General features: G+C 41.7%; 1 protein-coding gene across 1 annotated transcript in view; it reads right to left on the bottom strand.

Annotated features, from left to right (window-relative positions):
* Window positions 1-297: 297 nt before the first annotated feature.
* LOC106132264 (lysosomal-trafficking regulator) overlaps window positions 298-26,976 on the bottom strand; it is a 42,980-nt gene continuing 16,301 nt past the window's right edge. Inside the window, exons 16-53 of the mRNA XM_060947768.1 lie at window positions 26,264-26,422; window positions 25,472-25,623; window positions 25,208-25,262; window positions 24,762-24,919; window positions 24,450-24,524; window positions 24,253-24,367; window positions 23,801-23,973; window positions 23,259-23,438; window positions 22,902-23,066; window positions 22,295-22,465; window positions 21,853-21,996; window positions 21,139-21,425; window positions 20,945-20,991; window positions 20,619-20,854; window positions 20,189-20,293; window positions 19,592-19,747; window positions 19,178-19,267; window positions 18,621-18,755; window positions 18,040-18,201; window positions 17,462-17,660; window positions 14,163-14,351; window positions 13,558-13,763; window positions 12,992-13,224; window positions 12,550-12,740; window positions 12,202-12,345; window positions 11,456-11,643; window positions 10,675-10,868; window positions 10,104-10,365; window positions 9,638-9,785; window positions 7,545-7,685; window positions 7,051-7,265; window positions 6,555-6,710; window positions 6,073-6,265; window positions 5,306-5,445; window positions 3,950-4,194; window positions 3,379-3,587; window positions 2,883-3,063; window positions 298-2,203 (exon numbers count right to left, since the gene is read on the bottom strand). Coding sequence (XP_060803751.1) covers window positions 2,086-2,203; window positions 2,883-3,063; window positions 3,379-3,587; window positions 3,950-4,194; window positions 5,306-5,445; window positions 6,073-6,265; window positions 6,555-6,710; window positions 7,051-7,265; window positions 7,545-7,685; window positions 9,638-9,785; window positions 10,104-10,365; window positions 10,675-10,868; window positions 11,456-11,643; window positions 12,202-12,345; window positions 12,550-12,740; window positions 12,992-13,224; window positions 13,558-13,763; window positions 14,163-14,351; window positions 17,462-17,660; window positions 18,040-18,201; window positions 18,621-18,755; window positions 19,178-19,267; window positions 19,592-19,747; window positions 20,189-20,293; window positions 20,619-20,854; window positions 20,945-20,991; window positions 21,139-21,425; window positions 21,853-21,996; window positions 22,295-22,465; window positions 22,902-23,066; window positions 23,259-23,438; window positions 23,801-23,973; window positions 24,253-24,367; window positions 24,450-24,524; window positions 24,762-24,919; window positions 25,208-25,262; window positions 25,472-25,623; window positions 26,264-26,422 — 6,317 coding nt within the window. The 3' untranslated portion in view covers window positions 298-2,085. The remainder of the gene's footprint in view (window positions 2,204-2,882; window positions 3,064-3,378; window positions 3,588-3,949; window positions 4,195-5,305; window positions 5,446-6,072; window positions 6,266-6,554; window positions 6,711-7,050; window positions 7,266-7,544; window positions 7,686-9,637; window positions 9,786-10,103; window positions 10,366-10,674; window positions 10,869-11,455; window positions 11,644-12,201; window positions 12,346-12,549; window positions 12,741-12,991; window positions 13,225-13,557; window positions 13,764-14,162; window positions 14,352-17,461; window positions 17,661-18,039; window positions 18,202-18,620; window positions 18,756-19,177; window positions 19,268-19,591; window positions 19,748-20,188; window positions 20,294-20,618; window positions 20,855-20,944; window positions 20,992-21,138; window positions 21,426-21,852; window positions 21,997-22,294; window positions 22,466-22,901; window positions 23,067-23,258; window positions 23,439-23,800; window positions 23,974-24,252; window positions 24,368-24,449; window positions 24,525-24,761; window positions 24,920-25,207; window positions 25,263-25,471; window positions 25,624-26,263; window positions 26,423-26,976) is intronic.

The following is a 26,976-nucleotide window of genomic DNA, read 5'->3' on the forward strand; positions in this document are numbered from 1 at the left end:
GAGAAAACTACTCGATACTCTGAAACGGAAAGATAGATGAAGTCAACCTGACTCAGCAATTAACAGGGCGATTTTACGCCATATTAAGTAATAGTTCGTTTATAGATCCACTAGCTGCGCCTAGGAGCTTTGCTCACGTGGGAAATTCTGGGATAAAGAGTACTTACAATGTTATTCCAGTTATATAAGCGTGCGGAACTGCGGACAAAAATTAGTAACATATTTATTGAGGAATTCAATAAAAAAGAATCTTGAATACAAATTCATTTATTCAGTAACAAATTTGATTATTTAAACATTTAACATTTTTACACGTATCTTATGTAAAATTTATTTATTTGCATAAAGTAATTTCATAATGCATGTATGATTTATTAAAATATACTTGGAGCAACTTTGTAGAAAAATATATGGTTAAAACGCTGCACATATTTTCATTCTTCTCTTATTTTATAACATACCTATATAAATTGCAAATAACGTAAATATTTCTATAAACATATTCCACTTACAAATAATTATTGCTTTATCTCTTATAGTACATATTTTATGAAACGTGCAGACTTCAATATTCCTTGCTTGATAAATCTTTCTACAATTATTAACTCTTCGAATTAATATCTTATTTTTAAACCCTATTTCACCTATATTTTATAACAAGGCAAAAACAAGTTTGGTCGCAACTATGACATGAATACAAAAGGAATGCTTTAAACGAAAAAGATATAATTATTCTTAATGTTAAATAATTTAAAAGATATGTTTTACATATAAATGAGACACCCTGTAACATTACATCAGTTCATGGATATGTAGTCTTTATTTCAATCGCTTAGTTTAAGCTAATTACGGTATATACCGCCATCTCATAATAACCATATGAGTGAGTAAAGGATGAGGATAAGACGCTTTGCGACCAATCACTTTATTACACAAGTCTGGAAGCACTTTACAAGTTAGGCGATTTTGATTCAATCCTTACTAATTAACCGCACTCTCGTAGCAAAGCAACACATACATAAAATCTTGCGTCTTTCCTGGCGGGATGGGCAGAGACTACATCTTTTCATTTACGCAATCCTTGCCTACTTCATTCCCTTCATACGCATTCATAACTCTCTTCATGCAAACTGGTTGGTTTAGAGTACTCTAGAAGTAATCTTTCGCCAGGACTTCTTATAAATTTAGATATTAACTAGAATATTTTCAACTTTTAACAACTCTGTTTGGATTAAGATTCAGTGATAGTGAAAGAAATTGTTTTGAAAAAAAAATTTAGAATTGGAAATTTAGTTATTGAGAAGAATAGAAAAAATAAGTTTTTGTAAAAGCGGTATACATAAATTTATGACAAAGTGATCAAATATTATCATGTACTCCATAATCCTAATAGATTAGACGTAGTCTTATTTCATGCTTGAATTATATAAGTTATAAGTTTAATAACTTTTCACAAACACAAAGTTACGAAAATTTTGAACTATATATTAACAGTGTGATATTGAAAGTGTGGCTCTATATACATACGGCCTCCTTCTAGCTGCCTCTTCTTGTATCGTAATCTTTGTTACTAAGACCGTGTTAATATCAGCATCGTAATCCCTGTATTATGTAACGCCAGCCGTAAGTCGCAAGCGGCAATGCTTGGGTCAGATAATAATAAGTTTTGGGATGTACAGTGTATGGTTCTACAGGTCCCAGGCCCACATACTACTTTTCACTTTAATCTTGTTATATCGTAGTCATTGCATTACTAAGACCGTTTTACTATAATTTTAATGGTAGTCTATGTGTTACTGTATCAAGTAGTATACACCTTAGCTCTTACATTTTGCTTCGTTTATATCTGATGTACCTTAATTATTCTTACTCACTTTATGGACTCGTTTAAAGATAGACATCTTTGTGTTTTTTCATTATGTCACATCAGCCTCCAAGTCGCAAGTGGCACGGTTTAATCACAAACATTGATTTCCTATTTTCTATCGTCGAAGCTAACCGAACAAACAAAGACGATCAAACCGTTCATACAACCCATCAGGTGAAACAATATCTCCTGTGTCATCTGGTCTGGCGGCCCCCGCGTCAGAGCGCGGCGAGCGCGGGCAGCAGGCGCGCGGAGCCGCCGGCGCAGTCCCACGCCGCGCCCGTGCCGTCCGCGTAGCACCCGAACAGGACTTGGCTGTCCGGGCTGTATGCGATACTGCAATATTCATTATTTCATTTAATTTTAAAGAGTCTGCCGTGTGGTTCCCGGCACCAATACAAAAAAAGAATAGGACCACTCCATTTCTTTCCCATGGACGTCGTAAAAGGCGACTAAGGGAATAGGCTAAAAAACTTGTGATTCTTTTTTTTAGGCGATGGGCTAGCAACCTGTCACTATTTGAATCTCAATCTTATCATTAAGCCAAATAGCTGAACGTGGCCATTCAGTCTTTTCAAGCCTGTTGGCTCCGCAAGGGATATAGACGTGACCATATGTATGTATGTAATTTAAAGAGTTTTAGTAGCTTTTCATCATATTAAACAAACAATGAAGTCAATCAGTTTAGAATTGTTTTTGTAGTTTTCGAAGGTGCATTAAATAATTGAAATGTCTGCTTGGTACACCAGATAACAGCATCATCATTCTTCTGGCGTGTTTTATCATTACGTTCTCTACACCTAGATAGTGAAGCCCGAGGTGTGACTATGACCGCGATCCGATAGTGGATACTGATCGGCTTGCCGAAAATCAACAAAGAGTTTAACAAAATATTTTTATTAGTATTCCTCTTCCTCCCTTTCTATCAATTTTTCTTTCTACTATTATTTTGCGAAATTCCTCATTAAATGGCCCATCATTCACTTATTTTCAATCAAGTTATCTTCACTGTTACCTCAACAAAGGAGCGGACAGTCCCCTGGGCGCGGGTATGGTGGCGAGGCGCGTGAGATCCCAGCTGGAGTACAGCACCACGGCGCCCGTCTCCAGGGCACAGGCCACGCTGTTCACGCTCACTCCCTCCGCCGCTGAGCTGTAACACACGCTGTATATCCGCTCGGGAACTTTAACACTGCCTGTGGAAAAACAAATAATGAGCTTGATAAAACAGTAAACAAAAAAATCTAGTTACAGGGCGTTTAGAAATGAAGGGAGGATACAAGTAAATCCGTTCTTCTAAATAGTTTTATGCTGCATTCCTTGCAAATCAAATTGCATAATGGAATTGGTTTCAAAGGGAGTAAATTAATATAGACCTTATTAAAAAAGCTAGCGTCGTAGTGGTAATTTATACATACGTGTCCTCATCGTCACTCAACATGGCACTGATCGTCACTTACCGTCCAATCACGAGGAGAAGTTTAAGGAGTGTTTGAGCTTACAAAACTTACCAACAAAGCTAGCGTTGACCGTATGCACTCGCAGCAGAGACTTGTACTTGTCCGCGTCGTGTTCGTACGCGTCGTCGTCGTGGCCGCTGCGGCGCGGCGGCCGGCTGCGGGGGTCGTGCGCCGTCGCCACGTCGCCCAGGGTGGCGCTGATGGTCGCGTGCGTCACGGGCAACATGTGCCGATTCGGCAACGTGCGAATGTATGTCAGCCTGCAACGAAAATTAATGTTTATTATTACTTGTATGGGAAACTCTGTCAGATATGTAAAAATTGAATTCAAAACTTTTATTCATTATTATGGGACATTTCAATATCACTTAATAATTGTATTATTTTTTAGTTTCACAACATTGGTTGACGTCAAATAAATTACTTAAAACTAAGTTTACTGCCGCTTCCAACGCGCCAGTGCAGAAGAAGCGGTAATAAGCTGCACTGCAGCATTTTCTTCTTTAACATAAAAAGTGTGAGCGTTGATTCAATTTAATGACGTTGTAACTGCTCAATAATTTTGTTAATAGAATAATATGTGGTACAGTGAGAGGAACACAACACCAATGATATAACGCACGTGTTGAGGTCCCACAGCACAATGCTCCCGTCAGAGCTGGCGGTGACGAGCAGCGCGGCCCGCGGGCAGGCGTGCAGCGCGGCCACGGGCTGCGAGTGCGCCAGCAGCGGCCGCCCGCGCAGCGCTTCACTCGCCGCGGCGCTGGTCCGCGCTAGTCTCAACGCGGTAACACGGCCCGACGCGTATCCGACGAACACCGGGTAAGGGCAGGCGGTGGCGGTGCATATTGTGGTCACGCAGGTTATCTGTATCAAAACACTCATTATTACATATTTAAAGTATTTAACAAAATAAAATTAACGTGCCGAATTGTTTCTGAAAGGCTTAAGTCTAAAATGAATTGAGTATCTTGCGCTCGTAAAGTGGCAATGCGCAGTTTTATTATTACAATAGGCTATTTGACAAAGTTCTAAAAACTATCTAAGGGTATTTATTTGTTTATAAGGAGCCCTACAAAAATACTTTTCTGCCTTTATTACAGCTATTTTATTAAAAAATCGAAAAAGAAAATGAAATATTCAAATATGCCGCCAAAACGCGACTTTTAGCAATATGGCGGCCATAGCATGCAGTGACGTAAATTTCGTGTAAATATCATACAAAGCTTGTTGGTGTTTCGAAAAGTTTTGATTTCCTCTTGTTTTATTTAACTTGTGCCACGTCATATGTGTGAAAATTATTAAAATGAGTTCCTATAAATGTTGTGCAGTGCCTCAATGCACTAATACAACAATAAAATCTCCTACGAAACTGTTTTTTTCTATGCCGATGGATTTGAATATTCGTAAGAAGTGGTTTCAGATCATGATCTCAGATCAGTGGTTACCAAGATATACTTACATTGATGTTTTCACATTCCTCAGTTCGGCAGCATAGAAATCTGGATTGTCTTTGAAGAAGACAATCCAGATTTCTTCTTCCAACCATTATTGCGTCCACTTTTGGTAGGTTTCAACTGTCAGCTTTCGCGGAATTGGTTTCCATTATTAAATACCTATGTTATCTGAGTAAACCTGAGCGATCAAACACTTATAAAATCTGGAAAAATAATAGCGAACACTAAGGAACGGTACGATCCACAGTCTGTTTATGGATAATTGACGTCATAATAGAAATAGCCAATCACGTTCGTTTTTAGTCACGTGACAGCTGCATATAAAAACCTAATTTTCTGAGACGGATTTTGTTTAAATAATGCAATATTTTTATCTCGCGTTATTACAAATCGCTCCAAAAAAATAATATTAAGACTGATGACATAAAAGAAATGTATATTTTTAATACAGTCAAATAGCCTATTGAGTCGTAATCGATCAAGTATGCTCTTATTACAAAATATATGAATAAAACACTGACCCGGTCATAGTCAGGAACATGGAACAGCATTTCCGGAGCCGCGTCGCGTCGTGTCTTCAGCCGCACCACGTCGTCCGGGTGTGCCCACGACAGCAATGCCATCGATCCGAACGACTGGCTGTTTTGATATCCGTGTGTATCTGTTGTAAATAACATTCTATTTACATTATAACAGCTCCATTGGTACTTAAGAGTACCTTATGACCTTCTTCTCACTCCACATAATACAGGGTGACATTTAAAACAACAACTTATTTTTATTTAAATTAAACATCATCATTTTCACATTTAAAAAACCCTCAAAAACTACGTCACACGCTTTATTAAAGACCAATACTACAAAAATAAATAAAAATTAAACATGTAAATAAATGTCTGAAAAATAAATTATTTTTCTAGTATCAAGATCAAGTAAAGTACAGAGTTGTTGAGATCGCTCAGCTGAATGAATTGTGTCGTTGACCTCTGAATCTTTCGCGTCGCTTTTCCGCCGGCCGGGGTGATATGACGTATTTAGGATCGTGGATTTTGATACTTTTATTTTTTTTCGTACTTTGTGAAATATGAAGCGATATTTTTCTTTTAACGTTTTTAAATATCCTTAAGATGAGTACACTTAACAGTTAAATTTATGAAGTTGAATTAAAAGTCACCCTGTATATAAGTTTAGTGGTTTTAAATTAAAAGACGGATAAGCAAACACACTTCCAAATTTTTAATCCTATGCATATCAATGGAAAAAATGAAGGGACAGCTCCTCGCATTACCTGACAACGCGAACAACGCGGAATTCGGCGGCAGCAGCGCCGCCGTCCTCGCCATCGGCAGCGCTTGCACGGCGGCGGGCGCGCGCGCGGGCGGCTGCGGCGGGCGGCGCGCGCACAGCGCCGGCGCGGGCAACGCGGGCGAGCCGCAGTAGCGCCCCCACCTCAACCCTGATACGCCGCCGCTTACCCCTGCCTGGTGATGGGAGCAGAACGTGACAGACACTTCATAGTGAATACTAAGATGGGAGGGACTGGGCGCGACGCGTCTGGCCAGTGACAGATTAGATAGGGCGTAATTAGGTTCTCCTGACAATAGCAACAAAGATATTTGCCATCTTCAGCGATTCCTATATTTCAATAAAATGGGACAAATCCAATTAAGCAGTTGTTGAAACGACGCGGCTTCTTCCCGTACTTTTGTACTCTAGTGGCGCCGTGAGCTGTTTAACCGAAATATCTGTAGTAAAAGCGCATGCGCAGACCTGTGAGAGCGGGCGCGCCAACAAGTCGGGCGCGCGGTGCGGGTGCGGCGTGCGCAGCAGCTGGCGCGGCGCCTGCCCGTACATGCGCACCATGTCCGCGGCCGCCGTGCGGTCCACCGCGTCTTCCAATGCCGTCGGGTCGAAGCCGTAGTACGTCTGTAATGAGACATTCTTATTTCACCATTATAATGTAAAACTTAACATTATATTAAACTTCACTCCTAGCTGTCTTAGTACTCAAGCTCATCAAGTGATTCATGTCGTTTCATCATTTGCGTACCGATTGCATTGTCTTCCTGACGGTTTCCTATGATAGCTGAACTGGATAAGTCAAGTTTTTAAACGTAGCAAATCGCATCTTACCACCGCAACCTTACAGGTGTAACTTAACAAGCTTGAACAATAACTTGAATACTAATAAAAAAACACTTCAACAAGGCGTTGACAATTGGCTCTCTCTGCGGCTGTAGAGATTGCAGCAAGCAGCGAGACTCACACAGGCCGGGAACACGTTGATGGCGTCAATGGCGGCCTGCCCGGTCTGCTTGTAGCCGAACACGAGGTCCACCCACTGCGGCAGGCGCTCCGTCACGTGGGCGGCCTCCAGGGCCTGGCGGTGGGCGAGCGTGAACATCCTGGCGTCCGCCGCCCACGCCGGTAGTTCTACGTTGTCTATTGCCGCGCCGCACTGACGCACACCCAGCTGCAAACCTGTAGGCGCAACAGCTTTTTCTATTAAAGTCACACAGATCTAGTGGAACAGCTTACTCAATGTAAGGAAATCTTCGCAATAAGACGAATCTTTATAGTGATACAAACTAAGTTTAGGGATTCCTGTCAACTTTTAAAAGACAATACGTCTTCTGAGCGCTTCACGAAATCACCTGACTGATTACACTCTTGATGGGTACACATATGCCAACGCCGAATTCCTCTTTCAGGATGAATCCACTAGATTTAAAAAAGTCTTCAGAATTTTCTTCAACTTACCCTCGTTGTTATAAAAAAGCTCCGGCAGATAAAAAAGCTCTGGTATGAGTTCCTTCACGTCTGTGGGCGAATCGTTAGTGATGAGCCGCCACGTAGTTATCATGGAGTGAAACGTGCGGTCTGGCATGTCAAAATTGTTGTCTAGAAAAAAAATGAAATCAAATATCGTGATAAACGACCAAGCAAAAATACGAAGTAAAACCGTGCGGGACCATGTAGGTCTATCTCATTTGTAAAACGACCAAGAATCTAAATAAATCTATTCGAACACACAATGTTATAGATGAGAATGCCATATATCCGGATACGACCTTCAAAACTCGACACTGACAAGTAATATCTACCTAATATGACGGTATCTAACATACAGTGGGTTGCCAAATTAATAGGGACAGTCACATTTTTTATCATATTTTTTCTTCAGGCGCGTTTGACTGCTATTTCAAGTGGTGTAAGTGGTCCTGGAATGTATTTTTATGTTCACAGCACCTCTACAGATCAACTTGAAAGTAAATTTCAAGTGTTATGGGATTTGTTTATTTTGTAAAAATATTTTATTATCGGGAGAGACGCGCAGTCCTTCACACGTGTAAAAGTAAAATAAGTAACTAATTATTTTAAAAAGTTATTTTGTGATTTTGTGAAATTATTATTGACTGCAAGTAAGTATTACTTTATTTTTATTAAATCTTAAGTATTTTGGGGCTGATTTTAGGACGAAATTAATTAATTTTTTATTTTTACAGCTTTCACTATGGGTCGAGGGGTAGATTTGTCTCCAAGAAAAAAATCTGAGGTTAAAACCCTTCTTTTGCACACAAGTCATTCTCAGAGGAAGATAGCAGAACTGGCTGGTGTTTCTAAGTCGGTAGTAAATAAAATAAAAATAAATCTGGATCAAGATCAGCCACTTTTGCCCAAAAGAAAAGGCAAATGCGGAAGAAAACGGATTACGACACCACGGTCCGATAGGAAAATCAGGGATATGTGTTTGCAAAACAGGAAGAAAAGTGCTGGATTGTTAACCCAGATGGTACAGGAGTCTGGAATACAAGTTTCGAAGAGAACTGTACAGCGTAGGTTGGCAGAGGAAGGCCTGACCGGACATCGCCCAGCTAAAAAACCGCGACTGACAGAGGCGATGAAGAAGAAACGACTTGCTTGGGCTCGTGAACACCGTCTGATGAGTGTTGAAGACTGGAGCAAGGTCAGTTTTAATGTCAATTGATAATTTATATTAATATTATGGTATATTATCTAAAAAGATTTTCATATAAGTTATAAATATTTTTTTTCAGGTGTGTTTCTCAGACGAATCAACATTTGAGATTCTTGCCGACAAAAGCAACTTTGTCAGGCGGCGCCCAGGCGAGAAATTTCACCCTGACTGCATTGTGGAACGCGTTAAACACCCTGTTAAAATAATGGTATGGTCTGTCATAAGTGCTAAAGGGGTTGGGCGTCTCTACATTGTCCAGGGAACCATGAGACAGGACCAATACAGGCAGGTCCTAGAAACTCGCTTGTTGCCGCAACTCCGGGAATGGTTCTCAGAGGGGGAGGAATTCATGTTCATGCATGACTCAGCACCATGCCATAAAGCAAGGAGTGTAACAAAATTTTTAGCAGACCACAATATACCAGTTTTACCTTGGCCTGGCAATTCTCCAGACATGAACCCCATCGAAAACTTATGGGAAATTACCAAGGCGGAAATTGCCAAGGAAGTGATAACCACCAAGGTAAAACTGATCGAAAAATTAATAAATGTGTGGCACCACAACCCTAAAATAAAGGAAAGTGCCAAACAGTGCATAGAAAGTATGCCGAGGCGGATCGAAGCACTCATTCAGGCTAAAGGAAATGTGACAAAATATTAGCAATATCTCATTGCCATTTTCGTAATACCTGCTAATATTTTCTAATTACCCAAAGACTGTTATTTTTTTGTTTAAACTACTTGTAAGATGTGTGTCTAATATTATTAAATATAATTATAACTCAAAACAACGTTTTTAATTAGTTATGGACCAATAAAGTGTAAAAAAACAATATTTTTCGACTGTCCCTATTAATTTGGCAACCCACTGTACCTTGGTAGTTAAGGAACAGTTCGGTGAAGGGCGGCAGCCGCACGAGGTAGTGCAGCACGCCGCCGGAGTTGGAGTACAGCGAAGCGTAGTGATGCGGCGACTGCGCCACCACCGGGCTGCAACCTTCGCGACGCGCCGCTGCCAAATCCTACGGCATTGTAGTAGTGAGATGAATGAAAAATATGAATAAGTAAAAATAAACATTCCAATTAACTTTCCTTTTAATCTTAATAAATTATCACAAGGTAATAATAATGAGAGATCATTAAAATCTGTCATTATAAATTCTCGGTCTTCTAAGGTCCCGGGTTGTTCCGAGACCTCATTTAGATTTAGAAATTTACTGCTGGATTCCTGAAACATCCAAGTAGTTGTTGACCACAAACTGTAACATCAGGTATTAACATTTATAAACAAAAGGGGTATTGGCCCCAAAACGGAACATTGGCAAGCAAAGTGGACTCACATTATAAGTTTTAATATAATGTTGCTCCCTGTTCTTGTTCTGTATCGCCATAGGTTTGGCCAGGTCCCTGAACGAAGCCGGTTCATTGAGGTCCAGGATCCTGGAGCAGTAGTCGGCGACCACAAACGGGAAGACCGGGTATTGCATCAAGTCGTTGTAGGAGCGACCACCGAGGCCGTTCAGACGCATGAGGTACTCCCAGTTGGTGATGCTTCCGTTACGCCAGGCAGACATCGCATCGGCTAAGGTGTCCGGTTCGATTCTGTGGCCAAAAATTTATAATGTTTAGTCCTCTTTATACTTAAGTTTGTACAATCTAGAATTCGATTTATGCCGTTTTCGGCCGACTAGACTCAATAAATAGACCATTCCATCTTTTCGTCAAAATATCGGGTTAAAAGGATAAAAAGGCTGTTCCCGCCGAACAGCCTTTTGGTTTTCACCTCCGACACACAGGTCCCGGTTTCGGTCACCGATTAGGTCATAATGGGAAATGTATATTCCATTCAATAATGTTTGACATAAAACCTGCCTGCTTAAATGTCATAAAAACACTAGCAGAGAACATTACTTGGCAGGGAGATGACAAAGGGCCAGCGCTCGCACGAAGGCGTCCCTCTCGCTGGTGTCGGCGAAGGCCAGCAGCTGGGCGTGGCCGGAGTTGAGGAACAGCTCCACGGCCCGCTCCTGGAGGCACCAGCGCCGCGTCACCACTCGCTCCAGCCGCTCCAACGGCCACGAGTGGGCGGGGCCGTCTTCCTCCGTCTGTGCCAACACAACTTCTCATTAGAACGGAATCTCAATCACCTTACTAAGCCAACAATGTGCCTTTAGAGATTTGTGCCTATTGGTTCTCTTTATTCCCACCCCCTCCGGGCACCCCCGGAAGATCAGCGCTGGCCGTGTAGCATATTGTTTACAGCCAGCATTATGCTGAGGGGGTACCCTTTCGGGAGCACCATACTACATGTTTATTTTTGTACATATTTTTGTTTCCTTTTTTGTCTTTTTGTTATGGTGTTCTTTGAATAAATTCTTTTTACTTTTTACTTTACTTTTTACTTACTCCTTATGTGTACGGTGTGGTAAGGACGCGTACGTGTGGGCGAGAGCAATAACTCTCCCAAAACTGGTTTTCTAATATAATGAAAAAAAAATTGGTGTCTAAACACCGACCTTGCATGAAATGAGCTATAAATGTGGATGAAGCGAAGGAATTGTGCAGAGATCGTGGCAAGTGGAAAGATGTAGTCTCTGCCTACCCCTCCGGGAAAGAGGCGTGATTTTATGTATGTATGTCTAAACACGAAGCGCTAAGGCAAGGAGCGCTTAGAATAGGGTAAGCTGGCTACCTCGGGCACGAAGTGCACGCTGCGCTCGCTGAGCAGCAGCTCGCCGGGCGCGTCGCGCTGCACGCTGACGCGCGTGACGCGCGCCATGTGCGCCACGGCCTCGCGCGGGTGCAGCCGCGGGCCGTCGCCGCGCGCCCCGCCGCTCTCGCTCAGCACGCTGTGCAGAGGCGGCGGCCGTTCGCATATCTCTGAAATATACCGAATTAGGACAGTTATAGAATATATCGAATATTGATTAAACGAGTTGAGGTGTGAACGAAATTAAATGTTATGATAACCGCATTGTGTTGCTATTTCCTTGTTTCGAAAAACAAGAAAAAACTTAACATGGCGGCTCACTGACAGCGTGGCTCGGCGTGTCGTGCGCACGTTCCAATCGAACTGCAACGGACCGGAACCGCGTTTCAATCTTATATTAATTAGTTTAGCAATTATAATTCTTCAACACAAAGTAACCCGTACGTTTTGCGGGATGCGATGACGCACCACGGCAAACCGTGAAATGAAAGGAACGACGACGCCGTGGTATCGTGATATACTTTATCACGTGAATGCTTAACGCGTTGAAATAACATTTAAAATAAATTGAAAAGAAATAAAAACCTTTGTCATAACTTGCCGTGCCATGTCGGCTGTTAGCCCCTTAGACCCCATCAAGATCATCATAAGATAAAAATCGAACGCACTCAAAACTACAATAAAAAATTTGCCCAAAAAGTGCTGACAAGACACAAAACACCACTTACCAGCCTTATATTGTTGTTCAGGTTTAAGAAACTTAGGCGGAATGCGAAGATGTGCCCGGCGAAGACGCACGCGCACTCGACCGGGACCTTCTGTTGGGTCCAGCTGCCACGATTGTGGGTAGCTGTGAGGTTCGTAGAACACCCCTGCAATATCAATACGAAGTAGTTGACAGGCAAGATCTTAGGTTCTGCTCAAATAATATAGTAAAATAGCTTGATAATAAAACCATGGGATGGGAGCAAATCCCCTTATCGTATATTTTTTACTGACTTCGGATGTATCTTAAATTCTAGAGATTTTTTCATTGACTCTTGTCGAGTACGCTAAAAGTCTTTACTCTCAGTCACCTCGCTCGTGAGTATAATCATCAACGGCGCGGTGCCAGCGTTGCGCGGCGGTACTTCGCTGCGCGTGCGCACGTCGCAAGTGCTCCATGAAGATCTTCCGCTGCGAGTTCTGCAGCTCGACCACGCGCCGCGTCACGCTCATGGCGGATTCCGTCAGCTTGGCGGCGAGGGCGTCACGAGACCAGACAGCCCTGAAACATAAATTCGTTATATTAGCCCATTACCGCCCTCTGTACCGGCTCAGGTACGGAATTAGCCATTAACTTTTAACTTGGGCGTTAACGGGTTAGAGTACTCCTGTCCTGAGACATTTGACAATTCACTTTTTATATATTTATTTAATTATTTAAATAAATACATAGCGTGTATTAACATCTATTTTGCGAGGCTAAAAATTTTCATCGATTTTAATTGACTGGTATTTTTCTTATGCAATACTCACTTGATTCTCTGTGAAGCATTTCGTTCAGTCGTTCTCCGCCACCGTTCCATATCTTGGCGTAACAACGCGGCCGCTTCGGGCAGTAAAGCGTCGCTTGGCCGTCTCTCTGGCAACCCAGCCTGGGTACCTACCGCCCAGCCGCGAGCCCAGTCCGTTATGGGTAACTCTACTAGCGGCTCGTTTGACCCTGATAGGTGGATGTGTTTCAGCATTGTCAGCAGGTATACGGCTAACTGGAAGTATAATGAAATTTATATAACAAATAAATGATTGGATTTGACACTATTATTTGAACCGTACAAAAGGTAGTTAAACATTTGTACATGATAAGCTCTGGCATTGTCGCATAATGCCGTAGAGTATTCAGTAATCGTGGCAAGTGGAAAGATGTATTCCGTGCTGACTATGGAAATAAGTCATGTTCTAAAGTACAATATTTATATATTTTTTTAATAAACAATCATATGAACGTACTCGTATAGAGTCGGTACCAGATTTCAAGCGAACCAAATTTTACGTATCTCGAGAACTTACAGATTTTGGTCAAAAATAATCTTCGCACTAACCTTGCGCACTTTCCCCGGCTCAGATACAGTCAGCGGCTGCAGCGCTTGTGGCGGCGCGCGGTATAGCGCCCGTAGCAGCGCTGGCTGAAGCGCTCTCGTACCAATACCTGGAGCAGCGACCCACCAAAACAATTCTTGTAGCGGTGTCACCCAATCAGCGCTGCTCACCCACCATTTGGGACGTTGCGCGGTAGATCCGCTAACCGCTGGTAGAAAAAATAAAATATTTAGTTGCCTCACATCAGTTCACTTTAATTCACTAGGACAAAGCTGCAACCGAAAACATTTTAGCTGCGTTATCAGACAATGGGACGATAAATAAAAATAAATAAATATATACGGGACAAATTACACAGATTGAGTTAGCCTCGATGTAAGTTCGAGACTTGTGTTACGAGATGCTAACTCAACGATACTATATTTTATAATAAATACTTATATAGATAAACATCCAAGACCCAGGCCAAACAGAAAAAGTTCTTTTCTCATTATGCTCTGGCCGGGATTCGAACCCGGGACCACCGGTTACACAAACAAGCGTACTGCCGCTGCGCCACAGAGGTCGTCAAAAATGGTGGACAGACATATATATTATGATGACTCACCCAGCAGCAGAGTGGCCAGCAGGCGGTCGGCGAGCGCGGCGTGCGCGGGGCTGGGCAGCGGCGCGGTGGGCGGGCGCGACAGCAGGAAGCTGACGGCGCGCCACAGCGTGGCCGCGTGCCGCCCGCCCAGCTCCGCGCGCTCCGCCCGCCCCGCGCCCTCCGCCCCCAGCGACACGGCCGACGATAGCACTGCGGACAAACCGATATCATCGTCCTCCGCCTCCTGGCGTTTGGCTTAGAAGCCCAGGGCCGGTATCCACCTATGACCAAATTCAGGGGGACAGCAGAATATGATCTTTTAGGGGCGAGCGCGGTTCAATTCACGATTGATCAATACATGATGATGATTACAAAATCATTAAGAACAATCTTAATCATAAAATACTCGTAGGTTAATAGTCAAACATTCGCGACATATCGTCGGTGATACTGCAATACCGCGTAAGCAACGATTGCTAATACCGCGTAACTAGTGGATGATAAACTTTACAGGAGAGCAAAAAAACTGAATATATTCTATATTATGACAGCTTTGGCTGACTGAACTTTATACGAACTGTAAATGTATGTGCCTTAGCTATTAGTAAAGTCCATTGGTAAAATAACTCCATAGATGATATAAAAAATCACTTTCGCGGTATTGAATCATCAAAAATTAACACTTATTTAGCCTTTTCATTATTTACGCGTAATTGTAAGAGGGATGAAATAAAACATTGTATATTCAATATTATTATTATATTATGTTATACAACACCTTATCAGTCTTACTTTTAAATTAAGTCTTTGCAAGTACCTACTATATTATTAATTTAAGACATGGAAGTAGATGAACAGCTACCTACCAATGCGAATATCAACATCTAACACATACAAATAAACATTAAGAAACAAAAACCGTACTTAGTACTTACAATTCTTCCAAAACAAAAACAAAATTCTAACAGAACTTACAACATAATTTATGTAATACTAGTAGTAGTAAGAAGGTAATGCGACCTAAACATTTTGATGAGCAATCCCACGTTTTGCAATTTCTTTATCTTTACTCTTTTCAGCTCGAGGCAAATTTTTCAATTCGATGTGACGCTGATAATCCTCTTCAGAAACATTAACTACTGCATAAGATCAACAATAGTCACAGGCATCTTTTTTTGGCTGAAAAAGACCTACGTTTTCCTCATTTAATATGTCAAAAAATAATTTTCTCGAAACTACTGGCTTGCATTCTGACGACGAATATTCGACGTATATATTGTATAATTGTGATAATTGTGATTGTATTATCGGTTCAACATACTGCTTTGTGGTTGATTGGGGACAATAATGTAAGGGCAACTTGGGCAATAAAGATAAGTAGCATTCAACAGAGTCTCGTTTAAAACTGTGCAAAATCAGAGTAAGGTTCGGATTTACTGAATTCACAAGTGTTCTATCACCAAGCTAGTAGCGGATAGTCTACTCTTTTATGCCTGATGTCGCCAGAAATGTCTTCAAACGAACTCTTTCATTTTTACCGTCTATTTGTAAATAATATAGTTTAGTATCTGATCGTCTAGAATAACCTTCAGTTGTCTTCCTTTTAACATGTTCCGTATCAATCATTGATCGTACATACATCTTTTTCTCAGCCCATGTCGTGCTCCAAAAACGATTAAAAATGTCTGTTCTAATGTCCTCAGCCAGATTTGAAAAAAATAAGATTTTATTTACTTCGACCACAAAATGCTAACATACACTTCGGGCCGTAGATCTTTCCGGTTTCGGTTGTTTTTAATGGTACTTATTGTCTCCTTTTTCATACCTAAGATAAGCTTTTCCTAACATTCTGTCCTTCTTATTTAGTTATCTTTTCCAGGTTTCACAGTCAGCTTTACGTTTTCTTTTTCTTGAGTCTCTTACAGCTTCTGGCTTCAAATTTCTTTCAGGAAAACTTTCAGAATCATAAGGTTCTGTAGGTTCTATGTTGGTAATATCAGATAAAGGTACGCAGTCATGATCGGTGGTAGAGTCATTGGGAGAAGGATGTACGAGATTTGTTGGGCAACATGCGGGACTGGGTGTTAGGATTATCCAGACAAAATTGTACAACAGTTTCTTCTGCTATGTTTGGGATGACAGTACATAAACAGTTGAAATCATTTTGAGTAAATTCAGTAACCATTTCTTCTACGACTACCGGTACTTGAAGTACTCGGATAGTCTGAAGTCATTTCTAAAATTGTTATTTCTTTAATATCTGAGACAGCAGTGGAAAAAGAGGGATCATCACGAGAAAAATCACCGTGGAAGTATTGGGAGTTTGGAGTAAAAGTTACAAGTGTTTGATCAATAATATCTGGGATATCAGTAAATGAACTCTGGCTGGGACAAATGGGGAAAATTGCTGTTAAAGTATCGCTATTAGCTATTTCATAACCAATATCTGTTATGTTCATCGGTGAGTCATTAATTTTTTGAGGTATGTTCATTATGGATTGTTTTTGTCAAAGTTTTTTATCTGAAATATTCTGCCTTTTCAGAAGAAGTTCCTGTCGTTGTCTTTGAAGATCTGGTAATATTGGATTCTATTTTATTTTCTTTAAACTTCAATGACTGTTCACTGCTTATCTCTTCCATAATTATTTTATTAGTTACCTGAAATATAATATAAAGAAAATTTAATTCATAATTGCATCCACTAAGCTATTCCAACAACATTAGAGTGTAAATACCGCGTAAGTGCACGAATCATTATGTAAAGAGAATGTTAAAATACTGCATAACTACAATAGAAAAGTTATTTATCTTTTTAGTATTAATTATGCTAATTTAAAATAAATAAATAATTTAACGTAGTGCCAAATGTAATAATATATAAAAATAAAACATGTACTTACCGTTTAATTGAATAAACTCTGCTTAAATCACTAATATTACGGAGACACTTACCAAACCACCAAACTCTCGTAGTAATTCTGTGTAGATTCGCGGTTTTGAAGCAAAATTCGTCAGTTCGCTATTCGCGCGGTTTTGAAAAGCTTGATTTGAACCGTTTTGATTGGATAAAGCGCTCGTGTGATCGCACAGGACGATGCCAATCGCTATCAAGAATATGTAGGCGCGAAATCTCAATTTTGATTTTTTCGTACTTCCGCGGTTTTTGCAACAGTTGGTTACGCGGTATTGCAGTATCACCGACGATATGTTAAAAGGACTCTCTAAAAATTAAGTAGGGATTCAAAAAAAGAAAAGAAAATGCAAATCTCAAGGCGCGTACAAAAGTTATATCAAATTAATACAAAAGCAACTTCACTCACCGGTAGTAAAATAATTGGCGTACTTCGTATGCGCAGTGTAAGTAGAATGCAGCTTCTGTTCCAAATGGTCCAATTGCGCGTGGAACAGCGCTATTTGTGCGTCACGCGCGGCTCGCACTACGCCATGTGCGTCCTCCGCGTCAGATTGTAACGCACATTGCTCCACGTGCGTTAACATGTGGTGCAAGTCGTTTATCACCTGTACAAAAAAGTTACTGGTCGGTACGAAATTAGTTTTTCAGTAAAAAAAAACTACGTGATTTTTCTAGCCTGAAAGGCGATTATCAGGCTAAAAGGTGATCGTTTGAATTTCATAACTGACTACATCAATAGCCAGAGCAACATCATCCTTTCATTGTTCCTAATATCTATAAGTACAAATTGGGTTATTTCTGTTCGGGTGACAATGTTATTATTAGAAACTTTTTTCCCCAAAATCAAGAGTTCTTAGCGCAATTGAAATATTCTTCTTAAGTCTCGAAGCCGCCTAACAATCTCATATTCTTACCAGCACAGCACAGCAGCGACGGTCAATAGAACAGACCAGAACAAGCAAAGAGAATGATGTGCATAATGACCGTGGCAGTGTAGTGGTGTCGCAGCACGAGCGCGGCCAGCAGGCGGTGCAGGTCCTCCTGCAGCAGCTGCTCGCCGTCGCGCGCCGGGAGGCGGCCGGACGCCCGCACGCACCGCACCAGGACTTCGGCTACTGCTATCTCGTGAAGGGCCTTCACTGGAGCCTGGGAAATAAGTTTTCAAATATTTTATACTCTTGACTAGCTTTCATGAATGTTTCTGAATAGAAATATATACAACGAAGTAAAGATTGTTCTTCCAAAATTGCACTCTTAAATCTATTCCATACTGTAGCGGGAGCGATGATTCGGCTCGACCGCCACCAAAGGGAAGATCTTCCGACAAGCTGGGGAACCGCGGCTACGACGATGTTGTGTCGGAGGTTGTATATATGCTCAAATCCGTAAAATCTTTGCTTGCGCGATTTAGGTTTTTCGCTGTTTTTGACTGATAGCGTCGCGTGATTTTATTTTTTATTTTTGTGACTTGTGGTACAATACAATCTTTACCTAATATAAAGGCTAATTCTGTGAAGGGTGAAACTATTAAGAAGTATGTAGTACTATATGAAAATGAGCGTCACCTTATCGATCACCCTTCGTATGATGAGCGTGATGTTGTGAGCGAGCGGCACGTCACTCAAGCACCGCGGCAGAAGCGCCAGCAGTGGAGCCGCTCGCGGGGTCCAATCATCATTCCGTTCGGACCAAACTTCATCCTGGTTCAATACAATACAATGAGAACATTATTAATTACTAACCGATGATTTTATGGAGACGGAAAACATCAAACAAACGTGAAACAACGAGAAAACAGATGTGTAAACATGATGCAAAATGGGTTACCCAATCTAAGATCATGGTTATATGCGCGAGAGTATGAACCCGGATCTAAAATTATTATGATGACTAAGAAAACATACAATGCAAAGAGAAATAGATTAGCTTTGATTATACATAGCATCAGATGTATCGCGGGTCGCAATTCTGCCAAAATACGAGTACATTCACTTGTTTGCAATTAGACGCCAACGTAACTACACTATATCATTCAACTAACGGTTAGTCGCCACCTTTCCATCGAACTTGCACAACGTGTACAACAAAGTATAATTTTGTAGCATAGCGTTCCTTTACTTACGTCAAGTTGATCCTCCAATGGTACGTCACATTTAGTCAATAATTCGGCGCAGGCGGTTGCGAGTTCCCACGATCCTTCATACGCTGATATCTAAAGAAAAATAACAAGCGTTAGTTATTTTTATCTTTTATATTTATTTGATCGATACACCATGGGTAAACAAGTTAACGCAGTGTACGTGTACCCGCATCAGCCAGTCTTACCTTTGAATGGGCATATAACATGTTTGTGTCAAATATTTGTGTGAACGTGGCCTATCATTCTTTTCAAGACTGTTGGCTCTGTCGCAAGGGATATAGACGTGATTATACGTATGTATGTATGTGTCTAAAAACTAATAATTCAGGATTAGGCGCCATGGGGATCTTTTAAAAAAAAATCTGTTATTTCCACAATGAATTGGAATTCACTCGCCTGATTGGCCAGGTGCATGTAGTGGTGCAGCGGCGTGGCGGCCAGCGCGCGCGCCCGCAGCGCGGAGAACGCGCGCACGGCGGCCGCGCGCACGCTCGCCGCGCGGTGGTTGCCCAGCACTATCAGCGTCTCCGCCGATACCGCGGACACGCCCCACTGGGATACACAAAACGGACACGTATGAAGCGGAATCTCTTTCGGCTAGCCAACTCACAGGTACGTTTAAGTACAGCATTACCACTTTTATATTAAGTCACATCAACTCACAGGTACGTTTAAGTACAGCATTACCACTTTAAAAGTCGCATCACATCGGTGATGTTAGACGGCGCAGATTACCGCAACCTACAGACAAATCACACAAAAAGAAAACTCAATGTAATAACGACTTTATTACAAGCACATGAAATCTGTCTGCTATCTTGCTAATAATAGTGGATAGTTCTGGTCACGGGTTTAGGGTTAAAATTTTTCGTGACATACAGAAATTCTGCGCAAGTATAACAGTTTAATTTATAATATAGGCAATATAGTATCTCATTCACACATCTTTTCCCATCACCAATTGAACCCGTCATAACAAGTAGCGTATCCAACCTGCGCGGCCGCGTGGTCGGGCAGCGCCCGCAGGCAGTCCCGCAGCAGCAGCAGCAGGCCCTCGCACGCCGTCCAGCCCGGCGACGCCCCCGCGCGCACTCGCTTCTGCCAAACGTTGTCAAGTTATTCAATAAGCTAGCGGCTCGCCACGGCTGTTATAAGCCATGAATGTTCCACGGACGAAGTGGTTCAGACGCCGGGGAGACGCACAGGTAAGAAAGCAATGGCAAAATATATGTCACACATCTGATCTTCAGTAGTTTGGTTCATAAATGATTCATAAAAGTTCCATTCGTAAAGGAAAATCATGTGAAGATAAACTTTAAGATGAACAACCAAAAATAAATAAAACTACCTGTATACCCGTTTAAAAAAAAACCAAAACTGCTAAAAATTCAATATAAAATTACGAGTATTTATCAAATCCCACCTGCTGATAAAGAGTGCCAGTGTACACGTCAACAGTTTCATGATTGACCTCGTCCACGTCCACAACAATGTAGTCAGTCAAGTCATCTTCGGCACCCGTCACTGCCTCACCGGCGGCTTTTGAACGCGGGCTTGTTTCCTTCTGCCCGTCGAGTTGTTCAGATGTTTCCTTGATGACGTCACTATCTTGCTTGTGTTCTGATAGCCTCTCTTCGCCCCCGCCTTCGTCTGAGCGTTCTGTAATCAAAAATAGCATGGACATATTTGTTTAATAAAAATCAGAGTACAGCCAGTAAATTTTAAAAAAAAGTTATATTATATACAAACCCATTGTTACATCAGAGTTTTCCGAAGTCGACGATATTTTATGTTTTCTGAAATAAATAAAAGAACAAGATTATTAAAAGACCCACATTATTCAAGCGAACACAGCCAACACAATGTTGGTGTAATTTCATCTATGTAAGCAATATTCGAAATTATCTTCTCCTCAACCTTCTCTCGTAACTACCACAACATACCTGCTCTCTTTGATCTGCATATTGATAATTCCCTTCATCTCCTTAGAATGCGAGGCGTGTTCCTTCGCAAACTCCTCCCCCTCCGCGCCCCTCCCACTTGCACCCGCAGAGCTGCCCACACTATCGGCTTCACTGCTCTCGCTAACTTTGTTTGAACGCCCGCGTGACGTGCCTCGGCGCCGACTTCGCCTTGATGGCTTGCGACCGAATTCGCTCTTTTCTAGAGGTTCAGGCGTAAGCAAAAAGTAGAAGTTGGCGCGCGAGTGCGTCACGAATGTATCGCTGGCCTGGAATAACATGTAAACATGCTAACAAGGGAAAGTATGACTTAAAAAACACTTTTAAATAAAAAATACCATTTGTAAATTTTGCCTTGTAGACTCCAGAAAAAAATAAAGTCACCGGTTCAAATCTTACTTCGGCCATTTACCATGCAATGAATGCTAACAAAAGCTTTAACGGTGAGACAAACATCGTGAGAAAACCTGCATATTCAGGCAACAAGATGTGTACCTAACCATTATCCAATATGGGTTCGGTTCCCTGCGCCAAAATTGCAGGGGGTTAGATGGAAGTTGCTTCATGTAAAAACCTGACCACCCAATCGCCCGTGCTATACTACGGGGGCTGGATCTTGGTCAAAGAAAACATCCAAGCTCCTCTCCAGAGAGGTGTGAATGAAACCGGGAAGAAGAAGGTGGTAGATGAATCTACCTGGTGCATGAGCAGCAGGAAGTCGGCGAGCGTGGTGAGGCGCTGCAGCGCGGGCGCGGGGTGCAGCAGCCCGCGGGCCGCCCGCACCAGGAACGAACTGCACGACTGCTCCATGGGCTCGCACTCTGTGCTTAGGTAGCGTTCCTGGCATCATGAGTGTGAGGAGAAGAAAAGTTATTATGAGTACTTGTTGCGTTACATGTTTTTGTGGGAACACTTTTGAGGAACAAGAAGGGACTACTGCATGAGGAAACTATTTTACTCTCTCTCTCTCTCTCAACCTCTCATGTTGCATCTTCAACCCCTGCATTTGAGAGCCTCAAGTGCAACGGTTGAGATCATTGACGCGTTTCGCCGCAGGCAAAAAGCAAGGGTTGTGATTTACGAAAGGGATTAAAGCCTTGAGAACATGAATGCTATATTAATTCAAAGGAACATCCACCTTGCAAGCCAGCAGCAAAGCACCAAGCAGATCCACTCGGTTCATCTGATAGTGGTTGAAGGCCCGTCGAGGATGTTCATCGCGTAATAATAGACAAATACAGTGTAATGTCAAAGCCCAAGCCGACCCGCTTGAGCGGACACCTGTGCCTTCCGCTTCCCATGTGATTTCCTGAATAAGAGATTACAAAAATCAAGGTTTTATTGATAAAAATTCAACTAAATATAAGTAGTGCTACCTTGGCGATGACAACAGTCTTCTACCTCTTTTTTAGGTCTGCCAAAGTAATAACAACCATGGTTTCCAAGAACCCGCCCTCGGATTGTGCGCAAACCGTCACAATGCATTGTTCAACAATGCTCTTATCATCAACACAAGAATACTGCATGCCAGATTGCAACGCTATAAAATGAGTGAGTAATATAGAACTAAAGAGGCAATGAAGATATTTTGTAGGAAGTCAAGACAGGGTTAGCACTGTTAGAGAGAAAACGCGAGAGCACCACACGCTTCCTATGATTCGGCGAGGATAATTGGTTTTTAGAGCTATGGGTGATGACCATATACGCAATTTTCCTGAATTATGAGGTTTTCATTTTGTATGTACCTGTCCCTGTGGAGACTCCAAGTGCCGCCAAGCCCTAGTCAGCAACAACAACAGCCGCGGCTCCAACAACACGGCCTCGGTTCGCTCGCAAACCGTCACTTTGCATTGTTTGTCAGTGCCGTTGATCGTCAATAGAGGAGTGCTGCACGCCGCATCTAGTATTGCCTGTAGGAAAAAGTTGAATTAAATCACAACCAAAATTATGGAAAAATGTTAATAAGCAACAGCAACACTATTCTCTGTTCGTTCAAAAAAAAAATTGATTTAGGGCGCATCAATTCGCTTCTGGCGGTTGTGGTGTATTGTTGCCTATAAACGGGCGTCGATGATATGAACTTAATCAAATAAATTTATTACCTTTAGAATGTGTTCCGTGACTTTACAGCGGCTCGCAGCGAATATTGTCAGCAACATAGCAAGCATTTCGCCGTGCTCGTCGTACATGGACGCGTACAAACGGGAGTCGATGCGAGCGCTTCGTAAAGCTATAGAGAGCGCAGTCGCTTGTTCTTCGGCTGAACCTTCTAATTCGACCACCTGTTTTAAAAAATTGCTTATATAAAAAAATGCTTCTTTTAGCGTTAGTTAGAAGAAAGTATGTTTAATTCCATTTAAAAACTGTGATTTTCCCTGGTGTTGTCGGAGCGATTGACGCAAACATATTGACGGGGTGGTTAACTGTATTAAGTCACTAATTCTGTCTTTCCTTTAAGAAAAACCTAGGACAGCGTGAATCTGTAGCGATTCGCAATGAATATCTCGCAAGATCTACAAGAGTGTGACAATCACATCGCTCAGAGCAGTCAGATTGTGTATAAGCCACTACACCGCCCCTTATAAGAAGATCATCGTTTTGTTGCGATGGAAGCTGGAAGTTCTGTCGCCCTAGAGCCACTGACCCTGGCGGTGAGGTAGAGCAGCAGCTGCGCGCCGCCCAGCAGCAGCAGCGCGGGCGCCAGGCCGGCGTGGCGCGCGGCGCTCGCGGCGCCCGCCCAGCGCGCCCGCAGCGCGCCCGCCGCGCGCCCGCCCGCCGCCGCGCCCGCCCCGCCCGCCGCCCCGCGACCGCCGAACACTGACCACACAGAAACAACAATTACTCTCCTTAATCTTCTCCCTTCAAAACTAAAATGTTACAAGATTTTGACAACAACAAATATACAAACATCTTCAACAGCAAAAATCCGTCGCTCATTCGGATATGTATGGCAACGAGAGGCGGAACGTGTGTCGACAGCCTCCTTTGAAATAGACACTTATAATACAAAACTAAAGGAATACAAATAAAGAAATAGTAGACTTTCAATAATAACAACATTTTTGTCAAATATTAAAGAAAACATTATGTTGGTACCTGTTGGCGCCGAGGTTGGGTAATAAATGTTGAATATGTGCGGAGAGCGCGCCGAAAACGTCAATAACAAATGGTCGTGTAGATCTCTTAGTGTACTTTTTGACATTTCGTAAACCTTAAAAGAAAACAGTTATGAAACAACAACATTTTATAAAGACATATTGTACCTACATGACATTTTCATGTTAAGTTTTTACCTGATCCCAGTCCATTTTTGTATCCAAAAGATTAGGCGTCAACAACAATGAGTAGTTAGGTGATTCACATTTAACCTGTAAGAAAGAAGACCTAATTGAAGGTTGTTTTAAAAAGATTTCAGTCTTTGGCTTTAAGTACTTACTTTATGTTAAATAAACATTACTTTTGGGTTTCTGAATTTTAATTCCATCACTAAATTTTCGGGCCCAAAGGGGAAATACGCACCTGTACTGCGTCCTAAGAGGGGTCGACTTAAATTAGGGTTTCAGTGAATAATTCTAGTACATTAATCTTCACTTATAACTACTCACATGGCAGGAGTGGCTGACTGGGTGCGCGGCGAGGTGCATGGCGAACGCGGCCGACATCACGCTCGAGCGGTACACGTGCGCGCGGCTCAAGTGGAACACGCCCGCTACAGACTCGCCTAAGAGCACGGTGCTCGTTGCTGACTTGCGGACTATTACACCTGTTTTTTTTTTATAAAAAACCATACTATGGTTAAATGGAGCGTAATAAAGAAAACACAAATTGTAAAATCCTGTTACTTAGTATAGTTAAGTTTGTGATATCAAATAAAATATTTTTGTTTCTTTCTCTCTTTCTTTCACTTTCACCGGCAAATTATACTTATGATTGTAAAAAACGTACCTAACATATATTTGACTGAATTTTCACTTTTTTGAACGAGAATACTTTATCGATGATCTTAATAATATACTACTGTATATGATAATATGAGTATCAAGTTTCTTACCTTGCATTGGAAGTAATATAGTCTCCCATTCGCAGCCGTTTACGTACATCGTGACCTTAAAAACAAAACTGTACATTATTAACATGATTTTCCTGACATTAGTTCCGGTTCTGTCCTCTCAGGAGAAGAGCGCAGTCTTAACGAATTTGTTTGTTTAAGATACTTCAGCGAGACTGCGTAGTACTACATTTGTGGAGAAGCCCTGAAGTGTCCATATTAAAAGCAGGTTCAGAAGTTGCAAAATCCAGCTACAAAATCACAAACCTGGACGTGCATACGTCTTGCAGTCAGTCTCTCCTGCACATTGACGGCCAGCTGCAACCAATCGCGAGCGGGCAGGGCGTGCGTCACGCGTTCCTCTGCGACAACACGCTGCCCGCCTAGCTCCGGCCTTGTCAAGCGGAATCGAATTATTCCTGAAATAGTGTAAAGTGCAGTAGTAAACAGTTTTTTGACGGCCTCTGTGGCTCAGCGGTAGTACGCTTGTCTGTGACAACAGAGGTCCCGGGTTCGAATCTCGGCCAGGGCATGATGAGAAAAGAACTTTTTCTGATTGGCCTGGGTCTTGGATGTTTATCTATATAAGTATTTATTATAAAATATAGTATCGTTGAGTTAGTATCTCGTAACACAAGTTTCGAACTTACTTCGAGGCTAAATCAATCAGTGTAATTTGTCCCGTATATATTTATTTATTTATTTATTTTATTAATACGATTACTGTCAGGTAGGTATAATAATAAAATAATTGTTGTTAAAAATGTCTTACACCATTCGTCATTTGATTTGAACCCTTTTACATGACTACCCTGCTAAATAAACTTAAATGAGAAACAAGAAAAGGACTGGTCATAGAGCAAAATTTCAGAAGAATCAATAAATAACACTAATTTTCAGGACACATACAAACATAAATCACGTTTTCCCCTGAGGGGTAGGCAGAGACTATATCTTTCTTCATGCCACGATCCCTGCGTACTTCTTTCGCTTCATCCACATAACGTTTCGTTTCAGGACACAAAATCAAATATGTTTCTTTATATTAAATTGACAAACCTGTAGCAACTTCAAGCCAAATTTCAAACATGAGCGACTCATGTCCTACCGAGATGATGTGCGCGCACACATCCGCCCTGACTGGAGACTCGCGGCGGGAACCAGGCTGTTTTGTCGTCTCCGAACAGGTAGATTCATCGTGACATTCACTTGTATCATCTGTAAAGAGAAACAAGTTTTGAAAATCGAAAAGTTCTAAGTCATTGATCGGTTGTGATTTTGAAGTAACCTTGACCGATTTTTTCCCCAGAATAGTTATGGAGGTCAGACGGGAGTCGCTTTGCATAAAAACTTGACTTACTCATACAGAATCGTGGCCAATTGACCACTGGCTAATTCTAGCACATCCTCAGAGGTGAGAACTTAACCTGGGACTCAGATCACTATTCTCACTACCACCCATGACTTTACCTATCTTTTTCATGGCTGGAGTGTGCTGCGCTCGCGTTTGCTAACTCTAACAACGCACCCTCGACACCCTACAATATCTTTTAAATATTCCTTTATTTAGTTCTCTATTCAGGGTGACTTTCAATTCAACTGCATAAATTTAACTGTTAAGTGTACTCATCTAAAGAATATTTAAAAACGTTAAAAGAAAAATATCGGTTCATATATCAGAAAGTACGAAAAAAAATAAAAGTATCAAAATCCACGATCCTAAATACATCATATCACAACGGCCGGCGGAAAAGCGACGGGTAAGGTTCAGA

Source organism: Amyelois transitella, chromosome 14, assembly GCF_032362555.1.
Source record: "Amyelois transitella isolate CPQ chromosome 14, ilAmyTran1.1, whole genome shotgun sequence".
NCBI lineage: Eukaryota > Metazoa > Arthropoda > Insecta > Lepidoptera > Pyralidae > Amyelois > Amyelois transitella.